At 44.7% G+C, this 24461-nt stretch overlaps 1 protein-coding gene across 1 annotated transcript in view; it reads left to right on the forward strand.

The window, feature by feature from the left end:
- DNAAF2 (dynein axonemal assembly factor 2) overlaps positions 1–17698 on the forward strand; it is a 145699-nt gene extending 128001 nt beyond the window's left edge. Inside the window, exon 3 of the mRNA XM_069208701.1 lies at positions 16299–17698. Coding sequence (XP_069064802.1) covers positions 16299–16853 — 555 coding nt within the window. The 3' untranslated portion in view covers positions 16854–17698. The remainder of the gene's footprint in view (positions 1–16298) is intronic.
- Positions 17699–24461: the final 6763 nt, after the last annotated feature.

The raw sequence follows: 24461 nt of genomic DNA on the forward strand, positions 1-24461 counted from the left end.
TGTTTTACTCATAAAATTAACCCCCTCAAGTGCCAGGCCTTTTCCCCCTCAGGTGCCAGGCCTTTTCCCCCTCAGGTGCCAGGCCTTTACCCCCTCAGGTGCCAGGCCTTTACCCCCTCAGGTGCCAGGCCTTTTTGTGGCTATTTGGTGCAGTTTGCGCTTAGGCCCTCATAACTTTTTGTCCACATAAGCTACCCACGCCAAATTTGCGTCCTTTTTTTCCCCCAACATCCTAGGGATTCTAGAGGTACCCACAGTTTGTGGGTTCCCCTGAAGGAGACCAAGACATTAGCCAAAATTCAGGAAAAATTGTTTTTTTTTGTTTTGTTTTTTTTAATGGGGGAAAAAGGCTTCAGAAGAAGGCTGTTTTTTCCCCTGAAAATGGCATCAACAAAGTGTTTGCAGTGCTACAGTCATCAGCTTCCCAGCTTTCAGGAACAGGCAGACTTGAATCAGAAAACCCAATTTTTCAACACATTTTTGGCATTTTACTGGGACATACTCCATTTTTACTATTTTTTGTGCTTTCAGCCTCTTTCCAGTTAGTGACCAAAATGGGTGTGAAACCAATGCTGAATCACAGAAAGCTAAACATTTCCGAAAAGTAGACAAAATTCTGAATTCAGCAAGGGGTCATTTGTGTAGATCCTACAAGGTTTTCTTACAGAAAGTAATAGCTGATATAAAAAAAAATTTAAATTGAGGTGACAAAAACAGCCATTTTTCTCAATGTTTTACTCTGTAAAAATAAAAATGGGCACAAGATAAGGCATGGCGAAGCAGTGGTTATTTGCACATCTCAGAATTCTGCGGTGCCCATACCAGCATGTGAATTACAAGGCATTTCTCAAATAGACTTCTTTTTTTAAACACTGTCTTACATTTGGAAGGAATAAATGTAGAGAAGGACAAGGGGCAATAACACTTGTTTTGCTATTCTGTGTTCTCCCAAAGTCTCCCGATAAAAATGGTACCTCACTTGCGTGGGTAGGCCTAATGCTCGCGACAGGAAACGCAACATGGACACATCACATTTTTACAATGAGATCTGACGTGTTTTTTGCAAAGTGCCTAGCTGTGAATTTTGGCCGCTAGCTCAGCCGGCACCTAGGGAAACTTACCACACCTCCGCATTTTTTAAAAGTAGACACGTAGGGGAATCCAAGATGGGGTGACTTGTGGAGCTCTCACCAGGTTCTGCTACCCAGAATCCTCTGCAAACCTCAAAATGTGGCTAAAAAAAACACTGTTTCCTTACAGCAAGTTCTGGAATCTGAGAGGAGCCACAAATTTCCTTCCACCCAGCGTACCCCCAAGTCTCCCAATAAAAATGGTACCTCACTTCTGTGGGGGCCCAGGGGCCTGCAACAGAAAAAGGCCAAAAACCTGTAGAGATTGAGGGGATAGAACAGCGAGTTGATACGCACATATTTTTCTTTTATTCATCTTTAGGCTGACTCTGCTTTGGGGAGCCACACAAGTGAGGTATCATTTTACTTGGGAGACTGATGGGAACGCTGGGGAGTAGGAAATCTGTGCAAAAGCGGTGATCCTACAAACAAAAGTGAGGAAAATATGCTTTTTTAAGCACATTTTGAGGTTTGCAGAGGAGTCTGGGTAAGAAAATGTTGGGGGATCTACGCAAGCCACACCTCCCGGGATTCCTTGGGGTGTCTAGTTTTTTAAAATGTCTGGGTTTGGTAGGTTTCCCTAGATGAAGGCTGCACCTGGGACCAAAAACATTGGTGCCCCCTAAAAACTATACCACTCACTTGCCTGAAAAAGCTAGACTCACCAGCAACTACTCTGCACAGACACAGCAATCACCAATGATATCCCACTAAAAAGAAAAGCAAATTAGACATAAGACAACACAAATATCATTGTACACAAATCTAAGGACAATTTCACACACAATCCTGCATTTAGTACACCACCTACAAACATGTCATTCATGCATGTCAACAATACTCCTTTGGAGTAAATTGCTTTTAATTACCTAAAACATGCAACTATGCAAACCGCAGGACAACTACTGCCAAAACCGCAAGGATCCACAGCAAAGGAAGCAAAAGCTTTGAACTAGAACAAAAAGAAGAAATAAACTGTTTTAATCACAAATACTTTGCCAGTTGGCAAACACCCGCCACCAAGAACTTACAAATTTTCCCTAATGCCTAAGTGGCTTCTGCCCCCCCCCTTGGGGGCAGATGGGCCTAAATAAAATAGGCCGATCTGCCCCCAAAGGGGGGCAGAAATGACCATCAGTAATGTGCCCCCTTTGGGGGTGACCCTTGCCAAAGGGGCTGAAATGGCCAACAGCTCAGTGCTCCCTTTGGGGGGGGGGGGGGGGCGGGTGACCCTTGCCAAAGGGGGCACCCCCAGTGCAAAACAAAGGGGGAAAAAATTCCCTTACGTCTTGGTGGCTTCTGCCCCCGTTGGGGGCAGGTGGGCCTAAAAACAAAATAGGCTGATCTGTCCCCAAAGGGGGGGCAAAAATGGCCATCAGTAATGTGCCCCTTTTGGGGGGGCGACCCTTGCCAAAGGGGCGTCCCCCAACACAAAACACACACACACACAAGATCCCTGGTGGTGCCCCTTGGGGGCAGATGGGCTAAAAAAAAAAAAAAAGGCCGGGCCAACAGCTCTGTACCCCTTTTGAGGGGCGACCCTTGCCAAAGGCGGTGCCCCCAGCACAAAACAAAAACAAGAGGAACAATATTTTTTAAAAATTGCCCCCAGGGCAGCGACCCTTGCCTAAGGAGTAGCTGCCCAAAAACATTATGGCAAAACATAATCCCTGGTTTCTAGTGGATTTCGACCCCGCCTGGGGGCAGAAACACAGATGTGATATTGCCCCCAGGGGGGAGCGACCTTTGCCCAAGGGGTCACCCCCCAAAATAAACAAACAGAACATGCCTGGTGCCTAGTGGTGGATTCCTGCTCCACGATCACGGGCGAGCAGGAATCCATTGAAAACAGGCACAGGGGGAAAGGAAAAACTCTTTCCTTCCCCTTGTCTGTTTTCCACCCCCAACTGCCCCCCAGGAGAAGGACTCACCTCTCCTGGGCCCTCTCTCCACTCGCGCTGGAAGCAAGTGGCTTCCAGCGCTTCCTCAGCAGCATTTTATGACGGCGCGCTGTGAGCACGCTGACGTCATCAGATTGCTGAGGGGGGGAGGTCGGGGGTGGAAGGGGAAGCAATTCCCCTTCCATCCCGACTGGGGGGGGGTTGGAAGGAGGCCCACGGGGGAGTGCTAGCGCTCCCTCCGTGGGCCGGTGCAGGACGAGCTGGTCTTGTCCCGGGCACACAAGAACCGTGTCCCAGGACGAGACCAGGTCACCCCAGGCACCCTGGGGGTTAAGCTGTGTTTTCTAACAGTGTGGTGTCGTTTTGTGTGTTGTTTGCACTGTTTTACTGTTTGAAATGTTGCACAAATAAAATATTTTACACATTGCCTCTTTAGTTAAGCCTGATTGCTCTGTGCCAAGCTACCAGAAGGTGAACACAAGTTAACTTTTAGTGTGTATCTGACATACCCTGACTAGTATTGTGGTTCCTTCTTGGACAGGGTGCAGACCTCTGCCAATCAGAAACTTAATTTCTAACACTTACTTTCTGTCTAATGGTTTAGAGCTCTGAGTTTGCCCAAACATATGGTATATTTAGAATGGTACAATATGAATATTCCAGTCATCAGTGAAAGATAGATAATGGGTATTCAAGTTTCAAAATGTCCCTAATGCTGCTGTGTGGATTCCTTATTTAGCGTGTTGATTGAGGTCCTAGGATTGTATGGGGATCCAATAAGAGTTTTTAAGAAAATTTGCAATGTAATTCTAAGTCCTTATTGTCATCTGCTTCACTGGAGACTTTGGAGTGCTAAGTCTTAGCAATTGAAAAACAATTTTGCCTATCAGTTTTATATAAGCCATCAAACATTCATACTACTTAACTAAACGTATCTAAATCTTAATCTTCACAGACTAATTTATGAGCAGCTGATGATAAAAACAGCAATGATGTACATTTACTGCTCATGGACCTCGAAACATTGGGTTAGCCAGTTCTAGGTAGTAAAGGCAATCCATGAAATGGGGAAATTGCTGAACTGGAGTCTAATTAACATTGAGCATATTATTGTCTTAACACAAAGATCTTGCTGGATGGATCATACAGCTATAATAATTTACAAACAAAATGCCAGACTACCTTCCAGTTATTTGGGCCCAAGGGTATGTACGCATCTACATATGTGGTCTTTATAGTGCGAACTTTCCCAAAAGGCAGCAAAGCACTGTACAGGTTCAAAGGCAAAGAGACAATCCCCAAAAGATTGAAGATATGGTTGGTTTCTGGAAGCAGAAATGAACTATTCCTGCATTGTGATGTAATGTTCTATAACTAGGTAGTCTTTGACGCTTTCATAAATAGGAGCAAGGTTGGGGAAATTCTGATGTACAAAGATGTTGGTCCATATCCTGGGTGCATTGATAGAGAATGCAGAGTGCATGGTTTTACTTTATTACACTTTTTTGAGCCCCATCAGATGGTCTCTTGGATGCGGGTGTGCAATGAACCACAGAGCAGGTGAGCTAGTCAACCAAATAGGCGTGGGTGCTGAATGCGGAAGATTTGTGAATGAAGCAGCTGGTTTTGAAGATAGTGTAGATAGCACCAGGATATAGGTGATGTGATAAGAAGTTTATGTTTCCTTTTCTTTTGCATTGAGTTATTCTCATGGTCACAAGGGGTTAATATGCTAGGGAGTTCTTGTGTGTTGGTGTAATTTTAGGTTGTTGTAAATAAGCTACCCCACACTGTGGTGAGAATTTTGTGATAAGCATTGAATACAAGGAAAGCACCAAGCACAATTCCTTTTCCTTACTTTGATAAACTTCTTATTGTGATGAACTCTTGAGACACAATTTTCCACCAGCAACACAAAGAAGTCACTTGACAAGTATGTTTTATAGGGATGTGAGGCAAGAAACATGGTGTGTTCTGAGTAAGGCAGATCACGTTTATAATGATGAACTAACACACTGAGTGACAGTAGTTTTGCTACGATCATTAAAGTTTATTTCAGAAAACAGCCGTAACGAATTGCTATTTCGTTCGAAATGCATTAGAAAATTCTGTGTGATATAAACGATGGTGAAAAAGGAAGAATATGACGTTTTGAAAAGTGTACACCTCTGTTAAGAAGTGTGAAATGTGAAGAATGCGAAAGTCTCGAATAAAATCAGGAGGAAACTAGAAATGGGAAATGATCTTCTCTAAAAGCATCTGAACCAACTGACTTTGCGAAAAACGTAGCAAAATAATGTTGCCAGGTGGCAAGAGAGTGCAATTCTGGGATAGGCATTCACAGCTTTTGCATTGATTTTGAGTGTTGGGACAGGGATTTAAAGGACCTCATACTCGGGTAGATTCCGAATATCTTCTTTCTTCAAAACAACTATATTATGAAACATAAAACTAATCACCTCCTGTCAATTCACAACAACTAGTGTACAATAAAAACTGGGGGTCTCACGCAGTAATATTACAAATAAACCCAAATTGTGAATATTATGGATCCTCATTTTTCAATTTCTAACCTAAAATGTATTCAATAGAGTGATCGCAATCTGCACACCAACTTCTACTGAATGCAGTGGTATTTTGCAAACCTATTTCTTAATAGGTTCGTTCACAAAATACTGAATGTTAGTGGGTCGCAATTACACCTACCTCATTAACAGTAGATCATAAATCGCAAACCGCTACGCTAGAGTCACAGGCATGGTGGCCTCCTGGAGTCAGCAGACCACCATCTCTGCGATTGATTTAAAATAAGGCATTTTTTTCTTTCAAATGAAGCTCATTTTCCTAAAAGGAAAAATGTTACAACCATTTTTTAGGAGTAGGCAGTAGTCCTGCTCCTAAAAGGGGCCTGGCTTAGCTCTAAGAGTCAAAACATGAGTCAAACCACCAGAAGGGGCAATTGGGAACTAAATGCAGCACTGGCAAAAATGTCAAAAGTTCTGTTCCCTTCCTCCTCTCGGATTTCTCTCTGGGCTGGAGCACCCACTTTGACTATTGTAATTACACGGGGGAGAGGGAGAAAGTGGTGCAGCCACTAAAAGCAACCTATCATGTTCTTTAAATATCTAGCCTGTGAAGCAAAATTATTTAATATCACCTATTTTTAATTGAGGGTTCTGTACAGTGCAGAGATGCGTCCTTGTGCCCTAAAAATGGATGATTAAAGAAAATCACACATCGTGAAGTGAAGCGATAGTCTGTGCTCACAAAATTTGATCAAGTGGTGAAGCATCCATTTGAGTCCAGGACTGCATATTGTGCAGTTCAGAGGCTGTAGGGTAACATCGATATCTCTTTTATTTAACACCAAAGGTTAGTACTTTGGGCCTGATTTAAATATTGGCGGACAGGTTATTCTGTCACAACGGTGACAGATATCTTGTCCGCCGACATCTAAATCCGATAGGACGTGATAGGATTTACATTTTGGCAGACAGGATATGTGTCATCATTGTGATAGAGTAACCAGTCCGCTAATATCTAAATCAGGCCGTTTGTGTTCAGTTATTCAATTATTGTTACTCATTTAGTGTAAGTATATGCAGTTCAATAAATACACTTATCACACCTTAATTCATAGTTCAATAAATGCACTTATAACTCCTTCATTCAAACAGACAATTCACACACATATATACTTGTGTGTAGTCGTAAGAGTGAAAGGCGTGCTTTTCAGTTTGGAATGTTTCCACTTACACTGAAGATCAAGCACAGTGACAGGACATGCCTGTCTCAGATCGTGCCATATTTTGTAAGCATCTCTTTGAACATCTGGTTTGACAAACAAAGCAATTTAGTAGAGACTTCACACCTCAATGACCGCAATTAAATAATTACCAAAACAAAGAGGACATAGAGCCCCCCCCCCCCACACACACACAGAGAATGTTCCTCATGTAACAGAGCTTGATGGAGACCGGCAAATGGCAGCATGGCTTCCGAGAGACCTGTGCCGTCTGCCACTGTTTAATGTTTAGTTTCTACTTCAAAATCTAGGGATCTGCATCTCTCCAACTTCAAACTCTCAGGTGAATAAATCCCTTTACTCGCTATGGTTCTTATACCTATATATAGCAGTACGAAAATGCAGGTACTCTGAGTTATCTTAAGGAGTGTGTTATTAGGCCTGATGTTAGGCCGCCACCTCCACACTCAACCCATCCCTCGTCGACAGTGGAACAAGATCCCCGAAGAGCAACTCTTCTCCGCACTCGCCGCCAACCAACCCACCCTCACCACCGACCCCAACGACGCAGCCCTCAGCCTCACAAACTGGATCTTCAACTGCGCAGACAACCTTGCTCCCCTCAAACGCACGCATCGACTGACCAACACCAAAAAGCCTCTCTGGTTCTCTGACACCCTCAAAGAATCAAAGAAAACTTGTCGCGCCCTCGAGAAGGCCTGGCGCAAGGACCACACCGCTGACAACATGACCGCCCTCAAGAACGCTACCCGCGAACACCACCACCTGATCCGCGCTGCTAAAAGGAACTTTTTCACCGACAGACTGGACAAAAACAGTCACAACAGCAGAGAACTCTTCAGCATCGTCAAGGAGTTCTCCAACCCCAACGCCAACGCCATCACGCCCTCACAGGATTTGTGCGAATCCCTCGCCACCTTCTTCCATCGCAAGATCAGCGACCTCCATGACAGCTTCGGACACCAGACCCAACCAAACACCACTGAACCCGCACCCCCGGCCATCACCCTCAACAACTGGACCCACATCAACACTGAAGAAACCAAATCCACCATGAACTCTATCCACTCCGGCGCCCCTTCGGACCCCTGCCCTCACTTCATCTTTAACAAAGCCGACGACATCATCGCCCCGCACCTCCAGGCCGTCATCAACTCTTCTTTTTCTTCTGCTATCTTCCCCGAATGCTGGAAACACGCCGAAGTCAACGCCCTACTAAAGAAACCTACGGCTGACCCAAGCGACCTGAAAAACTTCCGCCCCATCTCTCTCCTGCCTTTCCCACCCAAGGTAATAGAGAAGACCGTCAACAAACAGCTAACCACCTTTCTGGAAAACAACAACCTGCTCGACCCTTCACAAACCGGATTCCGAACCAACCACAGCATGGAAACCGCCCTCATCTCAATCACAGACGACATCAGAACCCTGATGGACAACGGTGAAACAGTCGCCCTCATTCTCCTCGACCTCTCGGCTGCCTTCGACACCGTCTGTCACTGCACCCTAATCACCTGCCTCCGCTCCACTGGGATCCAAGGCCAGGCCCTGGACTGGATCGCCTCCTTCCTCTCAAACCGTTCCCAAAGAGTTTACCTCCCTCCGTTTCGCTCAGAACCCACCGAGATCATCTGCGGCGTACCTCAAGGCTCATCACTCAGCCCGACACTCTTCAATGTCTACATGAGCCCCCTCGCCAACATCGTACGCAAGCACGACATCATCATCACCTCCTACGCCGACGACACCCAACTTATACTCTCCCTCACCAAGGACCCCACCAGCACCAAGACCAACCTACAAGAGGGTATGAAGGACGTCGCAGATTGGATGAGGCTCAGCCGCCTAAAGCTGAACTCTGAAAAAACGGAAGTCCTCATCCTCGGCAACACCCCGTCCGCCTGGGACGACTCCTGGTGGCCCACGGCCCTCGGCACCGCACTGACCCCCACAGACCACGCCTGCAACCTCGGCTTCATCTTGGACCCTCTTCTCACCATGACCAAGCAAGTCAACGCCGTGTCCTCTGCCTGCTTCCTCACCCTCCGAATGCTCCGCAAGATCTTCCGCTGGATCCCCGCTGACACTAGAAAAACCGTGACCCACGCCCTTGTCACGAGCCGCCTGGACTACGGCAACACCCTCTACGCTGGGACCACAGCCAAACTCCAAAATCGCCTGCAACGCATTCAAAACGCCTCGGCCCGCCTCATCCTCGACGTACCCCGCAACAGCCACATCTCCGCACACCTGAGACACCTGCATTGGCTCCCAGTCAGCAAAAGGATCACCTTTCGACTTCTCACCCACGCACACAAAGCCCTCCACAACAAGGGACCGGAATACCTCAACCGACGCCTCAGCTTCTACGTCCCCACCCACCTCCTCCGTTCCTCTGGCCTCGCACTCGCTGCCGTCCCTCGCATCCGCCGCTCCACGGCAGGTGGGAGATCTTTCTCCTTCCTGGCGGCCAAAACCTGGAACTCCCTCCCCACCAGCCTCAGGACCACCCAGGACCACTCCGCTTTCCGGAGACTCCTAAAAACCTGGCTTTTCGAGCAGCAGTAACCCCCTCTTTCCCCTAGCGCCTTGAGACCCGCACGGGTGAGTAGCGCGCTTTATAAATGTTAATGATTTGATTTGATTTGAAGACCTTTTGATTTTACTTAAATAATATGTATAACCTCCTTACTTAAAAGGGCTTTCAATCAGCTCGCTTCAGCCATTGTTTTGTTGGTGCCATTCACATTTTGCTTCTTCCCAGTACAACATACAGCATGGGGTAATTGATCAGCCTAATTAATCCAGTGGTTAACTTCACTTTGAATGACTGCATTTTTTCACAATGAGCACATCCACACACCAGGTAGTTTCCTTCAGTGCAAGTGTGTTTATTTCTTTATTACTTTGTTTTTTGCCTTTGTGATGGTAGCATGTTTTCTACCACATCTTCATTTGAGCAGAGGGCACATTCCAGCTTTATCATTTCCTGTCTCCTGCCAATGCTGTCGTAAATTGGAAGAGGCCTTTCTTTATGGGACTGCTGCTGTTTCACAGCATGGCATATTGTGTTCCTGGACTTGGTTTCACCAATAGTACTTAAACAAACTTTGCCCAGGAAGTAAACCAAACATTGTGTTTAATTTGCAGCACACACGCAAAACTTTTATTTAAAGTAGGGTGGTGTAATTTGGGTTTTAACCCCTTCGCTGCCAGGCCTTTTCCCCCTCCTGTGCAGGCCTTTTTTTGCCTATTTGGGGCAGTTTGCGCTTAGGCCCTCATAACTTTTTGTCCACATAAGCTAGCCAAGCCAAATTTGCGTCCTTTTTTTCCAACATCCTAGGGATTCTACAGGTACTCAGACTTTGTGGGTTCCCCTGAAGGAGGCCAAGAAATTAGCCACAATACAGTGAAAATTTAGTTTTTTTAAAAAAAATGGGGAAAAGTGGCTGCAGAAGAAGGCTTGTGGTTTTTTCCCTGAAAATGGCATCAACAAAGGGTTTGCAGTGCTAAACTCACCAGCTTCCCAGCTTTCAGGAACAGTCAGACTTGAATCAGAAAACCCAATTTTACAACACAAATTTGGCATTTTACTGGGACATACCCCATTTTTACAATTTTTTGTGCTTTCAGCCTCCTTCCAGTCAGTGACAGAAATGGGCATGAAACCAATGCTGGATCCCAGAAACCTAAACATTTCTGAAAAGTAGACAAAATTCTGAATTCAGCAAGGGGTCATTTGTGTAGATCCTACAAGAGCTTCCTACAGAAAATAACAACTGAAAAAGACAAATATTGAAATTGAGGTGAAAAAAACAGCAATTTTTCTCTACGTTTTACTCTGTACCTTTTTCCTGCAATGTCAGATTTTCGAAAGCAATATACCGTTACGTCTGCTGGACTCCTCTGGTTGCGGGATATATAGGGCTTGTAGGTTCATCAAGAACCCAAGGTACCCAGAGCCAATAAATGAGCTGCACCCTGCAGTGCATTTTCATTCTATACCGGGTATACAGCAATTAATTTGCTGAAATATAAAGAGTCAAAAATAGCTATCAAGAAAACCTTTGTATTTCCAAAATGGGCACAAGATAAGGTGTTGAGGAGCAGTGGTTATTTGCACATCTCTGAATTTCGGGGTGACCATACTAGCATGTGAATTAAAGGGCATTTCTCAAATAGATGTCTTTTTTACACACTCTTATATTTGGAAGGAAAAACTGTAGAGAAAGACAAGAGGCAATAACACTTGTTTTGCTAATCTATGTTCCCCCAAGTCTCCCGATAGAAATGATACCTCACTTGTGTGGGTAGGCCTAGCGCCCGCGACAGGAAACACCTCAAAACGCAACATGCACACATCACATTTTTTGAAAGAAAACAGAGGTGTTCTTTGCAAAGTGCCTACCTGTAGATTTTGGCCCCTAGCTCAGCAGGCACCTAGGGAAACCTACCAAACCAATGCATTTTTGAAAACTAGAGACGTAGGGGAATCCAAGATGGGGTGACTTGTGGGGCTCTGACCAGGTTCTGTTACCCAGAATCCTTTGCAAACCTCAAAATGTGGCTAAAAAAACACATTTTCCTCACATTTTGGTGACAGAAAGTTCTGGAATCAGAGAGGAGCCACAAATTTCCTTCCACCCAGCGTTTCCCCAAGTCTCCCGATAAAAATGATACCTCACTTCTGTGGGTAGGCCTAGCGCCCGCAACAGGAAATGCCCCAAAACGCAACGTGGACACATCACATTTTTTGAAAGAAAACAGAGGTGTTTTTTACAAAGTGCCTACCTGTAGATTTTGGCCTCTAGCTCAGCCGGCACCTAGGGAAACCTACCAAACCTATGCATTTTTGAAAACTAGAGACCTTGGGGAATCCAAGATGGGGTGACTTGTGGGGCTCTGACCAGGTTCTGTTACCCAGAATCCTTTGCAAACCTCAAAATGTGGCAACAAAAAACACATTTTCCTCACATTTTGGTGACAGAAAGTTCTGGAATCAGAGAGGAGCCACAAATTTCCTTCCACCCACCGTTCCCCCAAGTCTCCCGATAAAAATGATACCTCACTTGTGTGGGTAGGCCTAGCGCCCGCAACAGGAAATGCCCCAAAACGCAACGTGGACACATCACATTTTTTGAAAGAAAACAGAGGTGTTTTTTGCAAAGTGCCTACCTGTAGATTTTGACCTCTAGCTCAGCCGGCACCTAGGGAAACTTACCAAACCTATGCATTTTTTAAAACTAGAGACTTAGGGGAATCCAAGATGGGGTGACTTGTGGGGCTCTGACCAGGTTCTGTTACCCAGAATCCTTGGCAAACCTCAAAATGTGGCTAAAAAAAAACACATTTTCCTCACATTTTGGTGACCGAAAGTTCTGGAATCAGAGAGGAGCCACAAATTTCCTTCCACCCTGCGTTCCCCCAAGTCTCCCGATAAAAATGATACCTCACTTGTGTGGGTAGGCCTAGCGCCCACGAAAGGAAATGGACCAAAACACAACGTGGACACAACACATTTTTTCACAGAAAACAGAGGTGTTTTTTGCAAAGTGCCTACCTGTGGATTTTGGCCTCTAGCTCAGCCGGCCCCATGGCCTAAAATAAATTTGCCCCCTCAACCTCCCATCCCCCCCCCCCCCCCCAGGCGTGACCCCTGCGTGACATAGGCGGCAAAAAACAAATCCCCGGTGCCTAGTGGTTTCTGCCTAAAATCGGCCAATCTGGCCCCAAGGGGGGCAGAAATGGTCTAAATACAATTTGCCCCCCAGGGGAGTGACCCTTGCCTAATGGGGCGCTCCCCATCTCTAAAACAAAAACAAAAAAAACACCAAAATAAATTTTCCCTGCCGCCTAGAGGTTTCTGCCCCCCCCCCCCCCCCCCCCCAGGCAGATCGGCCTAATAGGCCGACCTGCCCCCCAGGGGGGGGAGAAAAGGACTAAAATAAATTCGCCCCAGCCCCCAACCCCCCCCCCCCCCAAGGGAGCACCCTTGCCTACGGGGTCGCTCCCCCTGCGTGACATTGGCGCCAAAAATAAAATCCCCGGCGCCTAGTGGTTTCAAGATTGGCGTAGCAAAAAACGGCCGATCTGCCCCCAAAGGGGGTAGAAATGGCCTAAATACAATTTTCCCCTCCAGGGGAGCGACCCATCTGTAAAACAAAAATAAAACAAAAAATCCCCGGTGCCTAGTGGTTTCTGCCCTCCTTGGGGGCAGATCGGCCTAATCAGAATAGGCTGATCTACCCCCCAGGGGGGCAGAAATGGCCTAAATATAATTTGCCCCCTAGGGGAGCGACCCTTGCCTAAAAGGTCGCCCCCCACCTAAAAAAAAAAAATAGAAAAAAAAAAAATGATCCCTGGTGCCCTAGAGGTTTCTGCCCCCCCTGGGGGCAGATCAGCCTAATAATAGGCCGATGGGGGCAGAAAAGGCCTTCCCAAATAAAAAATGCCCAACCCCCCCCCCCCCCCCCCCCGCCCCCCCAGAGCGACCCTTGCCCAAGGGGTCGCTCCCATATGTCACTTCCAGAAAAAAAAAATCCCTGGTGTCCAAGCAAGCAATCCGGCTTTTGAAACCCTGGGAGAGACTTCAAAGGGAAGTAAATACATTTCCTTCCCTTTGAAGCCCCTCCGGGCCTCCCCCAAGTGATTGAAAGAGAAATGCTGAGCATTTCTCTTTCAATCGCGCTGGAAGCTCTCGCGCGCTGACGTCACAGGGGAGGTGGCGGGGATCGGGGTGGAAAGGGAAGGTCTTCCCCTTCCATCCCCGCCTTGGGGTGGGGGGTTCACAGGGGGGGCGCGCTAGCTTTCCCCCAAGTTCCCGTGCCTTGGACGAAGTGACCTCGTCCAAGGCACACGGGAACTGTAGCCTTGGACGAGGTCACCTCGTCCAAGGCACAGAAGCGGTTAAAATGCAAACCTTCATACTTTGAACAGTCTTTTTTCCTTCCTTTTTCTCATTTTTTTCTCTTTTCTGTCCTTCCTCTTTCCTTCTTTTTTCTCTTTCCTTCTTTCTTCTTTGTGTTCTTTCCCCTTTTCATTCCTTCATTCCGTCTTTCTTTTTTTACTTCTTTTCTTTCTTCCCCTTTCATCTATTTTTGCAGTCTCGCCTTCTTTCCTTTTTTCTTGCCTCTTTTCCTTTTTTGTTACTTCTCTCCTTTACCTTCCTTATTTCCCTTTTGCCTTCCATCTTTTCTTCTTTTCTGTTTTCTTTTTGTGCTGTTTTTCTTTCTTTTCTCTCCTTTCTTTTTTGCCTTTGTTCCTTTTTTCTCTTTGACTTACCTTTCTTACTTTCATTCTTTCTATTCTCTGTTGCATTTTTAGTCTTTCTTTTTTGTTGTTTTTCCTTTCTTTCCTTTTTGCCTACCTTCTTCCTTTCCTTATAGTTTTTTTGCCTTACCTTTAATTTCTTTCTTTCTTTGCTGCCTTATTTCTTCTTTCTTTCCTTCTTTCTTTCCTTTTTTTTCTTCTTTCTTTTTTGATTTTTCTTCCTTTCCTACTTTCTTTCATTTTGCCCTCTTTCATTCTTTCTTTTTTGCCTTCCTTCTTTCTTTCCTTCTTTAATTTGTTCTTTTTTCCTTCCTTTCTTTCCTTCTTTCTTCCTTTGTTGGCTTCCCTCTTTTCTTTTTGCCTTTCTTCCTTCCTTGATTTCTTTCTTCCTTGTTTGATTTCCTTCCTCCTTCCTTTTTTGACTTCCTTCCTTTCTTTTTTTGCTTCCGTTTTTACTTGCCTTTCTTTGCTTCCTTCCTTTCTTATATTCTTTCTTACCTTCTTTCTCAAAGCCAGTACCATACCGACTGACTGTCTTAGGTTTATGTTAGCCTAAACCTTTTAATTGTATGTGAAATATGTATAACATAGTTTGTTATAGAGGTTTTCAGCCAGCCTTTATCCATTGGTCTGTGATTGTGTCATTCAATTTTATTTCCACCCACTCTAGCATGCATCAAGGGGCAAGGCATCAGCCCACTTTACTATGAGTTACAGCATGCTGCCCTTTCAAAAGGAGCAGATCCACATACATACCATGGAAGTGTGTGTATTTGGAGACCAGAAAAACAATTTGGTCTTTTTTTTTTTATTTGATAAGGGCCCAGTAGCCACCCGAATGTTAACTCTTTACAAAAATTGTGACAAAACAAATCAATAAGTGCCACAAGGCTGGCGACCAACTCCAGACCTATTGGATTTGTCAATGTTTGTTCATTATTTGGCAGTTTATCTAACTAATGCATCTAAGGAATGAACAGTACTTTACTGCAGTTTAATTTATTTGGAAAGTGCACAGCACAAAATAAATGAATTTGGCAGGGTTGTCTGCATGCTTAAGTGTGCTTGTATGTTCCTGCTAGTGTTTGCTGTGTAACATATTTAGCCAGGGCTACTGGAATTAGAATATTCTGCGGCTGGTGCTTTTTTTGCATCATTACAGAATTACTACAGTTACCATGCCCTCTAGAAATAAAAGTTAACATAAAAAAAAAAAAAAAAATAGGAGCATGGTTGGGTGTCTGGGAGGCTGGAACGGAGGAGCAGGTGAGGTTTGCAGTGGGTGAAGGTCAAAAAAGAAACACGAGGAAGGAAGAACAAGGGGGTAGGGGTGGACACACAAGAGGGAGAGCACAACACTTGTGCGAAGGAAGAATCACACAGGCGAGAGCAACAATCAACGCAGGGGAAGAGAAGTACAAGAATGGGAGAGAACAACATAGACTACACTGGAAAAAAGCACACGAGGGAGACAGCTGCAAAATGCATACACTTTCATGTAATGCTTAATCAGAAAAATAAAAAGAGTTCCTTAAAAGTGAGCAGTGGAAGGACACAAGTAAAAGGCTATGTTCTGGGGGAGGGACAAGGCAACTCATTGAATAAGAAGCAAACGAATGAGTGACAATTAAGCCGTCCAATGGTAAGCTATGGGTGAGGCTTTGAGCCTAAGTAAGTAAGCTGACTATAGGTATTTTGGAACCAGACAGTTTATGCTGACAGGTAGGCTCAACCTAAAAAGTGCCGCCGTTTGCAGAGGTTAATCCATCCCCTTTTAAATGCTGATTGCTGTGGCCAAATGTTAAACTAGAAAGTGTTGTCAAACGATAACGTGTGAAAATGACCAAGTACTCCAATAACACTGCAGCAGAATGTGCCGCATTATTCTGCATTTTATTTTTCTGCGTCATTTTGTCAACTTTGCTGTATTTGGTAATTCCGTTGGCCCTACATATAACAAAACCAAACCCGTTTGTTTTGTCATTATTTATTTTGTGCTGCAAGCGATTCAGCACTATGTATTAATATGTCCGCTTAGTCTGCGTTCTCAATACTCCTTGTTTTTTTTTTTTTATCTTCTTACCTAATGTGTTTTTATATATAAATTTAACAATATCTAGGTGCTCTTTAAAATGTTTTGTTAGATATTTAAACTCTAGTGAACAAATGTAGTTTGCCGTGTGATCCCTGTTCTTCCCCTGACATTGATCACTCTTGTTCTCCGCTCTACAGGAACCTGTAACCAAATACTCTGACCTGCCCAGCGGAGAAGAACAACGCATTAACAATGCAGATCACAGTACAGCTGAGCGCGCAGTCACTGTTCACCTAGAAAACATGGCAACCAATCCCACTGAAACCCAACAGACAGAAGAAAATGGCGAGCCCAGCGTATCTATAACAAACGACGAAACAATGGAAAAAGTAGGTCATGCTCCACACTGTGCTTCGAAACTTGAGCATCTCGAGTCTAGTTCACCTCTTCCCGGGGGAGGCCGGACAAAGGAACCGGAATTACGAGCGGATGCCACAACAAGTAAATGTGCAGCATCGTGTCACGGGGCGAAACAAAGGAGCCTGCGTTTCAGAGACCAGGTGGAGGAAAAAAGAGAACTGGATGAGGACGACACCCCGGACGTTGTGAGCAGCGCAGTGGACAGTGAGGGTGCGGTGTCCCCGGCTGTCCAAGAAATTCACCCGAATGACGGGAGTGTACATGTTATAACCGACCACACAACGCGTTGCGCCTTTAATTTCCAAAATACGATGATATATGACTTGGATTAACGGTGTACTGTCTGGTTCGAATTCCAAGTGCCAAGAAACCACAACCAAAGAACGTCCCCTTTGTACGTTTGACACACATCACCAAGGGCTTCATGTTTTGTTTTATTGAGACATTGTATTATGTTGCAAATGGGGATGGAGTGTGCCAACCATTTTCACCTGGGCCTTTCAACTGCATATTTACCGGAATTAAAGGGATTTGTATTTACAGATAACAATTGTCGTTCGCTTGATCGTCAGTTCGGGGAGACTCAGCTCCCCCTGATCCCCCTTTTGTTCCCTTGCCTCTGCACTTGCAGCTCGCTGTCCACTGGAGCAGGAGGCTCTGTAAGTAAGCAGAGCCGAGGCCCTCGTTCTGTGGGAACTAGGAGTAATGACGCAGCATTCCCATACCGGTAATTCGGACAGGCAGAAATGCCACAATATTCTTAGTGGCAACCGTAGGGTCCCCTTAGAAGTGGAGAATAACAGCAATCCATCTTCTGCACTAAAATGTCTACCGGTACCTCTGTTACGGGCCGAATCTGCAATTACTTGAATTAAGAAATTGATCTTTTATAGGCCTTGTATTGTTTTCTAACTTACGTGCCTTCACCCATAAGAGAAGAGTGGAACCATTATGAAGTCAAAAGATGTCCCTTCCGTTGCACCAGACATTTTAGTGGAGCCCATGGCTACTTGCCCAAAGCTTCCAATTGCTTTGCTGGTTGCGGTTTGAGTGCCCCCTCCCGGGGTGGGGGTGAGTGAGCAGACTGATTTGCTCCAAAATCAAGAGCGGGTAGCGACCAAAATATAAGCTAATAACGCCTTAATAAAAACGTGTCTTAATAAATGGACTAAAGCTGCGTTCATTGTCACAGTGATTTTAACCTCCCTAGTAAATCCAGTTCCTTCAAAATGAAGACTGTCTGTTTTGTAAAGCAACTTGCCTCCCTTTACAAAACCTGTTCGACTAGAAAGGGCAGAATATTATCGGAACTCAGTTGAAACCAAGAAGCAAACAAAACGCTAATGCAGGTGACTTAGTAAATGATGGAGCTCCAGGCTGTTGTCAGCTCCTCATTTAGATTGTGGGTTATTCAGCCTTAACAAAAGCAGATGCAAAATATTGTTCTGCTGGGCATGGATTGCAAAGTCTCGTAAAATGGGTAGAAACAAATTCTAGAGATATTTTTTTTGCTCGCTAGTCTCATTTGCACTTTTTCGAGGTTCGAATTTAAGGTGATCATCAACAGATTTTCTTAAAACAGCATGTGATGGAGAGTTCAGGCCCGGTTCTTGAGGGAAGGCCAGATGGGTCAGGCCCTCCCAAGATAGACCCATGGGACACCCAAGGCCAATTTACAATTAGAAAAACAGCTTTTGCATTTTTTCTTCATGAGTCACCTGGGCCTCTGCGGCCTGGTTTAGCGTTTATGAATAACTCCAATGTCTTGGGCTGAGTGAGACAGGTGTGAAGTCTGTTGGGAGGGGTATCTGTGACACCCCCATTTCATCAAAAGAGACAGACCCGAGATCCCATCACACAGTACTTAAAAGACGCCATATAGCAGAAACTATCTGATGAATTTGCCAACCCAGGAAAAGGAAATGAAAATGTACATATAATTGTACAAATATTCTGACTCTGCTAATGCGTGGGCTCTGGTGACTGCGTTTATTCTCTCCCAAAAAATCCTTGTTTTGGTTATATGAATAGCTAGAAATGGATTATAGTGCTGCTGTAACAGGCCCTAAACCGATAAGATAATGTAGTCTGCTAATGCCCTTGCGATTGAGATGTTCCTACAAGCTGTGGCTTCACAAATTCAAATCTTGCGGCTCAGCCTTTCATTTCTGACACAAGAGTGGGATGGCATGAGTGGCAAAAAAACATTCATGTCTGGGCATCAATAGAACTATTCTGATTTGCCAAGTGTCTCAACTATTTAAACACATTTATTTGAGTTCCAAATAATTGTGATGTTTTGAGACATTCTGAAAGAAAGAGCGCGTAACTCACAGTTCTAAATGTTAGTAGCTTTTGAGTAACTACCCGCTGTGGACACGGCATGTCCTTTCACTAAAAGTGCTGAAAAATTCAGGGCCAGAGTTCTCAGAGCTGTGGTACCAAAAGTAGCAACCATGATCAAACAAATTCTAGGCCAGAGGTCTTCAAACTGTGTGGTGCAAACACCCCCTTTATTTGATGTTACCAAACCTCAACTCATTAATGCTATCACTGCAGATGTCTGTTTGTGAGACCAGAGAGTCACACAATTGAATCCAGGTTGGCACAGTGCGGAATCGTGACTTATGTAGTTATAATGCGGTCCTGGCCTGTAACACAAAGCATGGTGATTATGCAAGTCATTATTTAAACATTGTACTACGCACTGTATAAGCAATGCCGCTGGAATTATGCAGCGGGAAGGACCAAACTATGTGGCAGAGTTGACTAAATTATGCTGCAAAAAAAGCCACAATATGTGGCTTAATGCAGCACTTTTTGTGATAGTGTTACTTAATTATTTTACCTGTTTTACACATGCTAACACTGTGGGCAAATGTTTCGCCTCATTAGTGCCAATTTAACTCCCAAATGCAGTAATAAGCAACAGAAAAGTGACCACAAGCCTTTGTGCGATAGGCAGACATGTGCTCTTGCCTTTTTAGTATCTTGATCTGTGCACTAGAAATATTTTTGTTAAAATCTGTAGAATATGCAGCAGATGGTGGACTATTTGGCAAATGCAGCAAATCCATAATTGTGTGGAAAATGCTGCCGCAGCAATTGCATAGTTCCTGTGGTCCTGAGCATAAGATAGGTGCCGCAAACTGATTTAGCATTTAAGATAAAAAACAAGCGCTTTCAAAGAATACCCTTTAGAAATAGGTAATTACACTATACCTAGAGCAAACACTTTCAGAAGTCCATTAAAAGGAAGTTTTCCAAAACTAAACACTCTTAGAACACCTCTCAAAAATAGTTAAAGCCTGTACATTTGATGATTACCCAATGGGAAAGAAACATTTACATTTCTTTCAGATTGCAGATACACTGGTGAGACGGCCTATTTCTTCTTTAGATCTCTGTCCATGGATAGCCTTAAGGAGATGGCCCATAGGAAAGTGTGCTCTGTGTGAGCTGTGTTTTTCCTTAACAAATGGACAGACACAGCTGTCTCTCTGGGAGGTCCCCTGAGGAAAGTGGAGATTGCTTTTCAAATGGCCATCGCTACCGTTGGTGTAGCAGGTACTGTGGAACTGGAGCAGTGGACCCCCATTACGTCAGTTTTACTATAAAGATTGTGTGTGGTAATCCTTTTTTTCATTGTAAGCATTAGTGCTCTGGTTGCTCTTACTGTGCAGGGAACAGGTCCAAAGCAACAGGCAGCGAGATGTGTGATTTACTCCTTTTTTTTTTTTTTTTTTTTTTTTTTTTTTTTATTAACACAGGGAGGCATTGGGTCTCATGTCTAGGACTGAAGGGCCAGTGGAGAGAGTAGTAGGTATCATTGTGCCACAACTGCAGTGACACAGGGGCTCAGGGGTGTGAGACACTATCTTTTTTTGCTCATGTTGGGGCCCAGTGCACCACTGTTGTGCCAATGTTGATTTTGGCCTCGGACCAATTAGCATAAGCCTCAAAGAAATTACAGAATGGAGAATGGAGCAAGGGGCAGAAAAGACAACCACTTTACAAGGTAGTCAGTCTCATTACTGAAACAGATGCAATGGCACTAGGGCTGAGGAGTGAGCTGCCCACCGCATAACAATTATGACTGCCTTCATATAAAAAGAGGACTGGAGGCCTTCATAGCATTAGAGGTGAGGGCACCCTTGCTAAAAAGTGGTGGGCAACATGTCAGAGCTCATTTTATTCTGAAAGGGTTAGCTGATCTGTTCCAAGATTGGAGTGATGGCCATGCTTGGTGGGGAAGGGGTAATGAGGCAGGGGACACAGTCTGCTACTCAGGGCTGTAGCTATCATTAGTGCCACAGGTGCAGTTGCATTGGGTCCAAGGAGTTTGAGAGGCTCACAGCACCCCGATTTTCAGGAGTTGAGTTTTGCTTGATATATATGCACCTTCATAAGTCACACATTTAGTGTAGATTATCAGCTACAGAAAAAGCACTCTTCAAATGGTGATCCTGCTTCCTGCACTGGGCCCTGACCCATCCGCTCCCCCAAGTACTGCCATAAAGTTTTGGAGGGGGACCGACTAGAAAAAATTTTGCTCATGGGGCTCACAGCAAAAATGTTTGGAGACCTATGTTCTTGACTCGTCACAGATGAGAGAGAGGGATGAAAAGTGATTAGAGGAGAAATCAAACAGCAAAAATGAGGGTAATAAAAAAGAAAAGGAAGACTAAGACAAAAGAATTGCAAAGAAAAGGGGGATGAAATAAAAGTAAATGAGTAAGTAGAAAAGAATAAATAGAATGACATACATGGTTGATTAGAGAGGAGGGTCATGAATGTCATAAAGTAGATGTCAAAGGTGGATGAAGGGGGATTATATACATGTCTGAGGAACTAGGATGATGTACCAGGATGGTGCAGGAGAATGGTGTGGAAAGTGTTTGTTTGATGGGAGTAAGAGAATGGAGGAGCCAGGGACGGAGGGTAAGAAGAGTAGAGATTGTTAGAACAAAAGGGACATGCAAAGAAAGTGATGGAGAAAGAAAGTGCGGATGATAGGACTAGGAAAGACTAGTGGGATAAGAAAGAGATCATGAAAGAGGCAGCAACCTGATAGTCAAAATTTAGGCGAGACAGTTCAGATTTGTGATACTCGCAATATCTGTACATTTCCTCTTTGTTTCCTTTAAAATACATTCTACTCAAGAAACTGCAACCAAATATTCTTTGAGATAATAGCCACCCAATAAGAAGTCCATTGGTCACCTTCAAGAGCTGTACTCTTGGCACAGTGGGTAGCTACGGGTAAAAACAGGCTCACATTTGAGGTTCAGTTGGTTCTTCTTAAATTGCCCAATCTGATTGCTGTTCTAATTTTTATCATTCCTGTTTGGAGAAAAGCCACAGCAGCGGGCACTATCCTCACTGTTAAAAAGTTGCACAGCTCCTGCTATCTTTTTAAAAAACACATGGTCCCAATGACTGTAGATTTTGTGCTTGCTCATGAGCATGCTCTGTATAATCCCGGCCTTAGTGCTGTCACTGTTAAATGTTGAAAGCTACTAGTGAATAACATGTCCTGTGCAGCAGGAGTGTGAGGTTTGATTATGAACACCTGTGTACCCACACATGCCAATGGATACATCTATCTGCGCATTCCTCCCCTTTTGAGTACTCCCATGAGCAAGCATGTATTCAACATAATTTTTTCTTGACAGCTCTCCCACGTCTACAGGGGCTTTAGAATCTTTACGACTCTGCACGCAAGCTTATGTGATGTCACTAGAGCCATAAGAAGCTCGTCGGTGTGCTGACGTCAGTTATTTTCTTTCTGTGCCTTCAACGCATATAGAGCAGCTTCTCTGGGCTCTCCAGTAGGGAGTGGTTGAAATCTTTCAACGCCTTTTTGTAATTGTTGCAGTTCTTCGGTACACGTTTGCCGCCTTGGATGTCAAGGTTCAAACCCTTTAAGGACTTTGAGGGTCAAATGTCAACTACTGACCCTCATGACATTAGTCTTTGGGATCTTGGGTCAGATCACAACGTTGATGTCTGTTCTTCGTGTCAAAAAATGAATCCTAAGGCATTAAAGGGAAAGGGAAGTGAAAATGTTTATGGCACATGCAAAGCAGGAGAAAACAGGTAGTCGGAAGTCTTGACCTAGATCCAAGTCTCCATCTCCTCATTAATCGAGGTCAGCAAAGAAGAAACAGCATCTTAGTCACAGTTCCCAATGTCATCCTTCAAAGGATAGGTCTCCCTTCTTCCTCAGCCGGCTTTAGATGGTGGGCATCAGGTGGCCACTCCTGTGCTGTTCCCGGTGTCACCTTTGGAGCCAGGGCCACATGACTGACTTCACCTGGTGTGCAGGCAGCGATGCCGACCTTTAATCCAGAGCCTCAGCAGGCATATCTAGCCTTTGCTGCTCTGTTGGGAGATGCTTCCCATTTTTTAAATGCTTTTGTTTTTAGCATTTTTAATAGGGCGATGACTCCAGCTGGTGCGACTGCAGGCCCATGGGTCCACGGTCATATATTTGGGCTTTCTGGCAACATATTAACAGGCTCCATTTATGCCCTTTATGCTGATGGCCCATGTTTCCTTGTGGTACAAAGGGAGACTTCTGCTAAGAAGACCCCTTCTCCTCAGGCTGTTCCATCTGCTGATGTATCGCCGACGCTAAGCATATCTTTTCCACCGCCAGCTGGCTCCATCCCGATGCCAAATGCTTAGACTCCAGTGCCACTTCTCACTGCTCTGGTGCAAGTGCCGACATCTCCGGCGCTGGTACTGATGTCATCGTCGCAGATACTGGCTCCATGTCACAGGTCAAGAAGAGAGGCCCAAAGGCTTATTGAAGAAGAAAGATATTTCTTCACCGAAAGAGCTCCTCCAGAGCTAGAAGAGGGTGCGATTGTGTCACTAAATCTGAATTTTAAGGGTTGGAAGAGGCATGTGGTTTGGACACTTCCGCACAATGGAAGTTATTATCACCCAAAGGTATTCCGTCCCCAGAGGTTACCTCCCACCACTCAGTCATAAGAAAAGCAGCAGAAATGTTGAAATAGACTTTAATCTTCCAGAGAAGCCGTATCTGTTAACTGAGGAGCTCACTCTTCTTCATTGTCCTCAGAATCCTTTTTGACTTTTAATGAGGCTTTAACAGAGCCAATTTTGGATAGTTGGCAAAAGCCTAATAAGAATCCTGCTGTGTCCAGGCAGATAGCTAGGAGGTATAAACCAGGTCCTGGTGATCTGTCCTTTGTGTCAGCACGTCCATCACCTGAAAGTTTGATTGTGCAGGCTTTGCGTTTCTCAGAGTTGGCTTCTGGGTCTTTTCCATCTTCACCAGCAGATACAGAGTTCAAAAAGATGCAATAATTGGAATGAAATTGTTTTCATCAGGCAGTATGGAGCTAAAATCCACTAACACTACTTGAACCCCTCTACCTGGAAATAGGTCTGACAGGAACGATACCGCAGTCCTGGAATGGGTCCATAATTTCCCCCATCTTCAAAACAGGGGACAGGTCGCTCCTCGATATCTATCGTCTGATTGCCTTAATTGACAACGACACAAAGTACTTTGCAGGCCTGTTATTGGATCATCTGCTGGCATGGGCTACCGAAAAGGCAATAATCCCTACGATTCAAACCGAATTCTCCAAACATACCAGCACAATCACGAACATCATGACCATTGCCCTCCTAATCGACAAAGCAAAAACACTGAAACGTCAGCTCCAACTATGATTTGTTGACTTCAAGGTTGCATTTGACTGTGGACAGGAACCGGCTGTGGAAGAAGCTTGCAACCTGGGGGCTTCCCCATCCACTTCCACGCCTAATAATAGCCCTTCACACAGACACATGGGTCCAGATAAAATTAGGCACAGGCACTCATCTCTCAAGGCGGATCCCTACTACCAAAGGCTTAAAACAGGGCTGCGTTCTGCCCCCCACACTGTTCAATCTATACCTAG

Source organism: Pleurodeles waltl, chromosome 9 (genome assembly GCF_031143425.1).
Source record: "Pleurodeles waltl isolate 20211129_DDA chromosome 9, aPleWal1.hap1.20221129, whole genome shotgun sequence".
In the NCBI taxonomy this organism is placed as follows: domain Eukaryota; kingdom Metazoa; phylum Chordata; class Amphibia; order Caudata; family Salamandridae; genus Pleurodeles; species Pleurodeles waltl.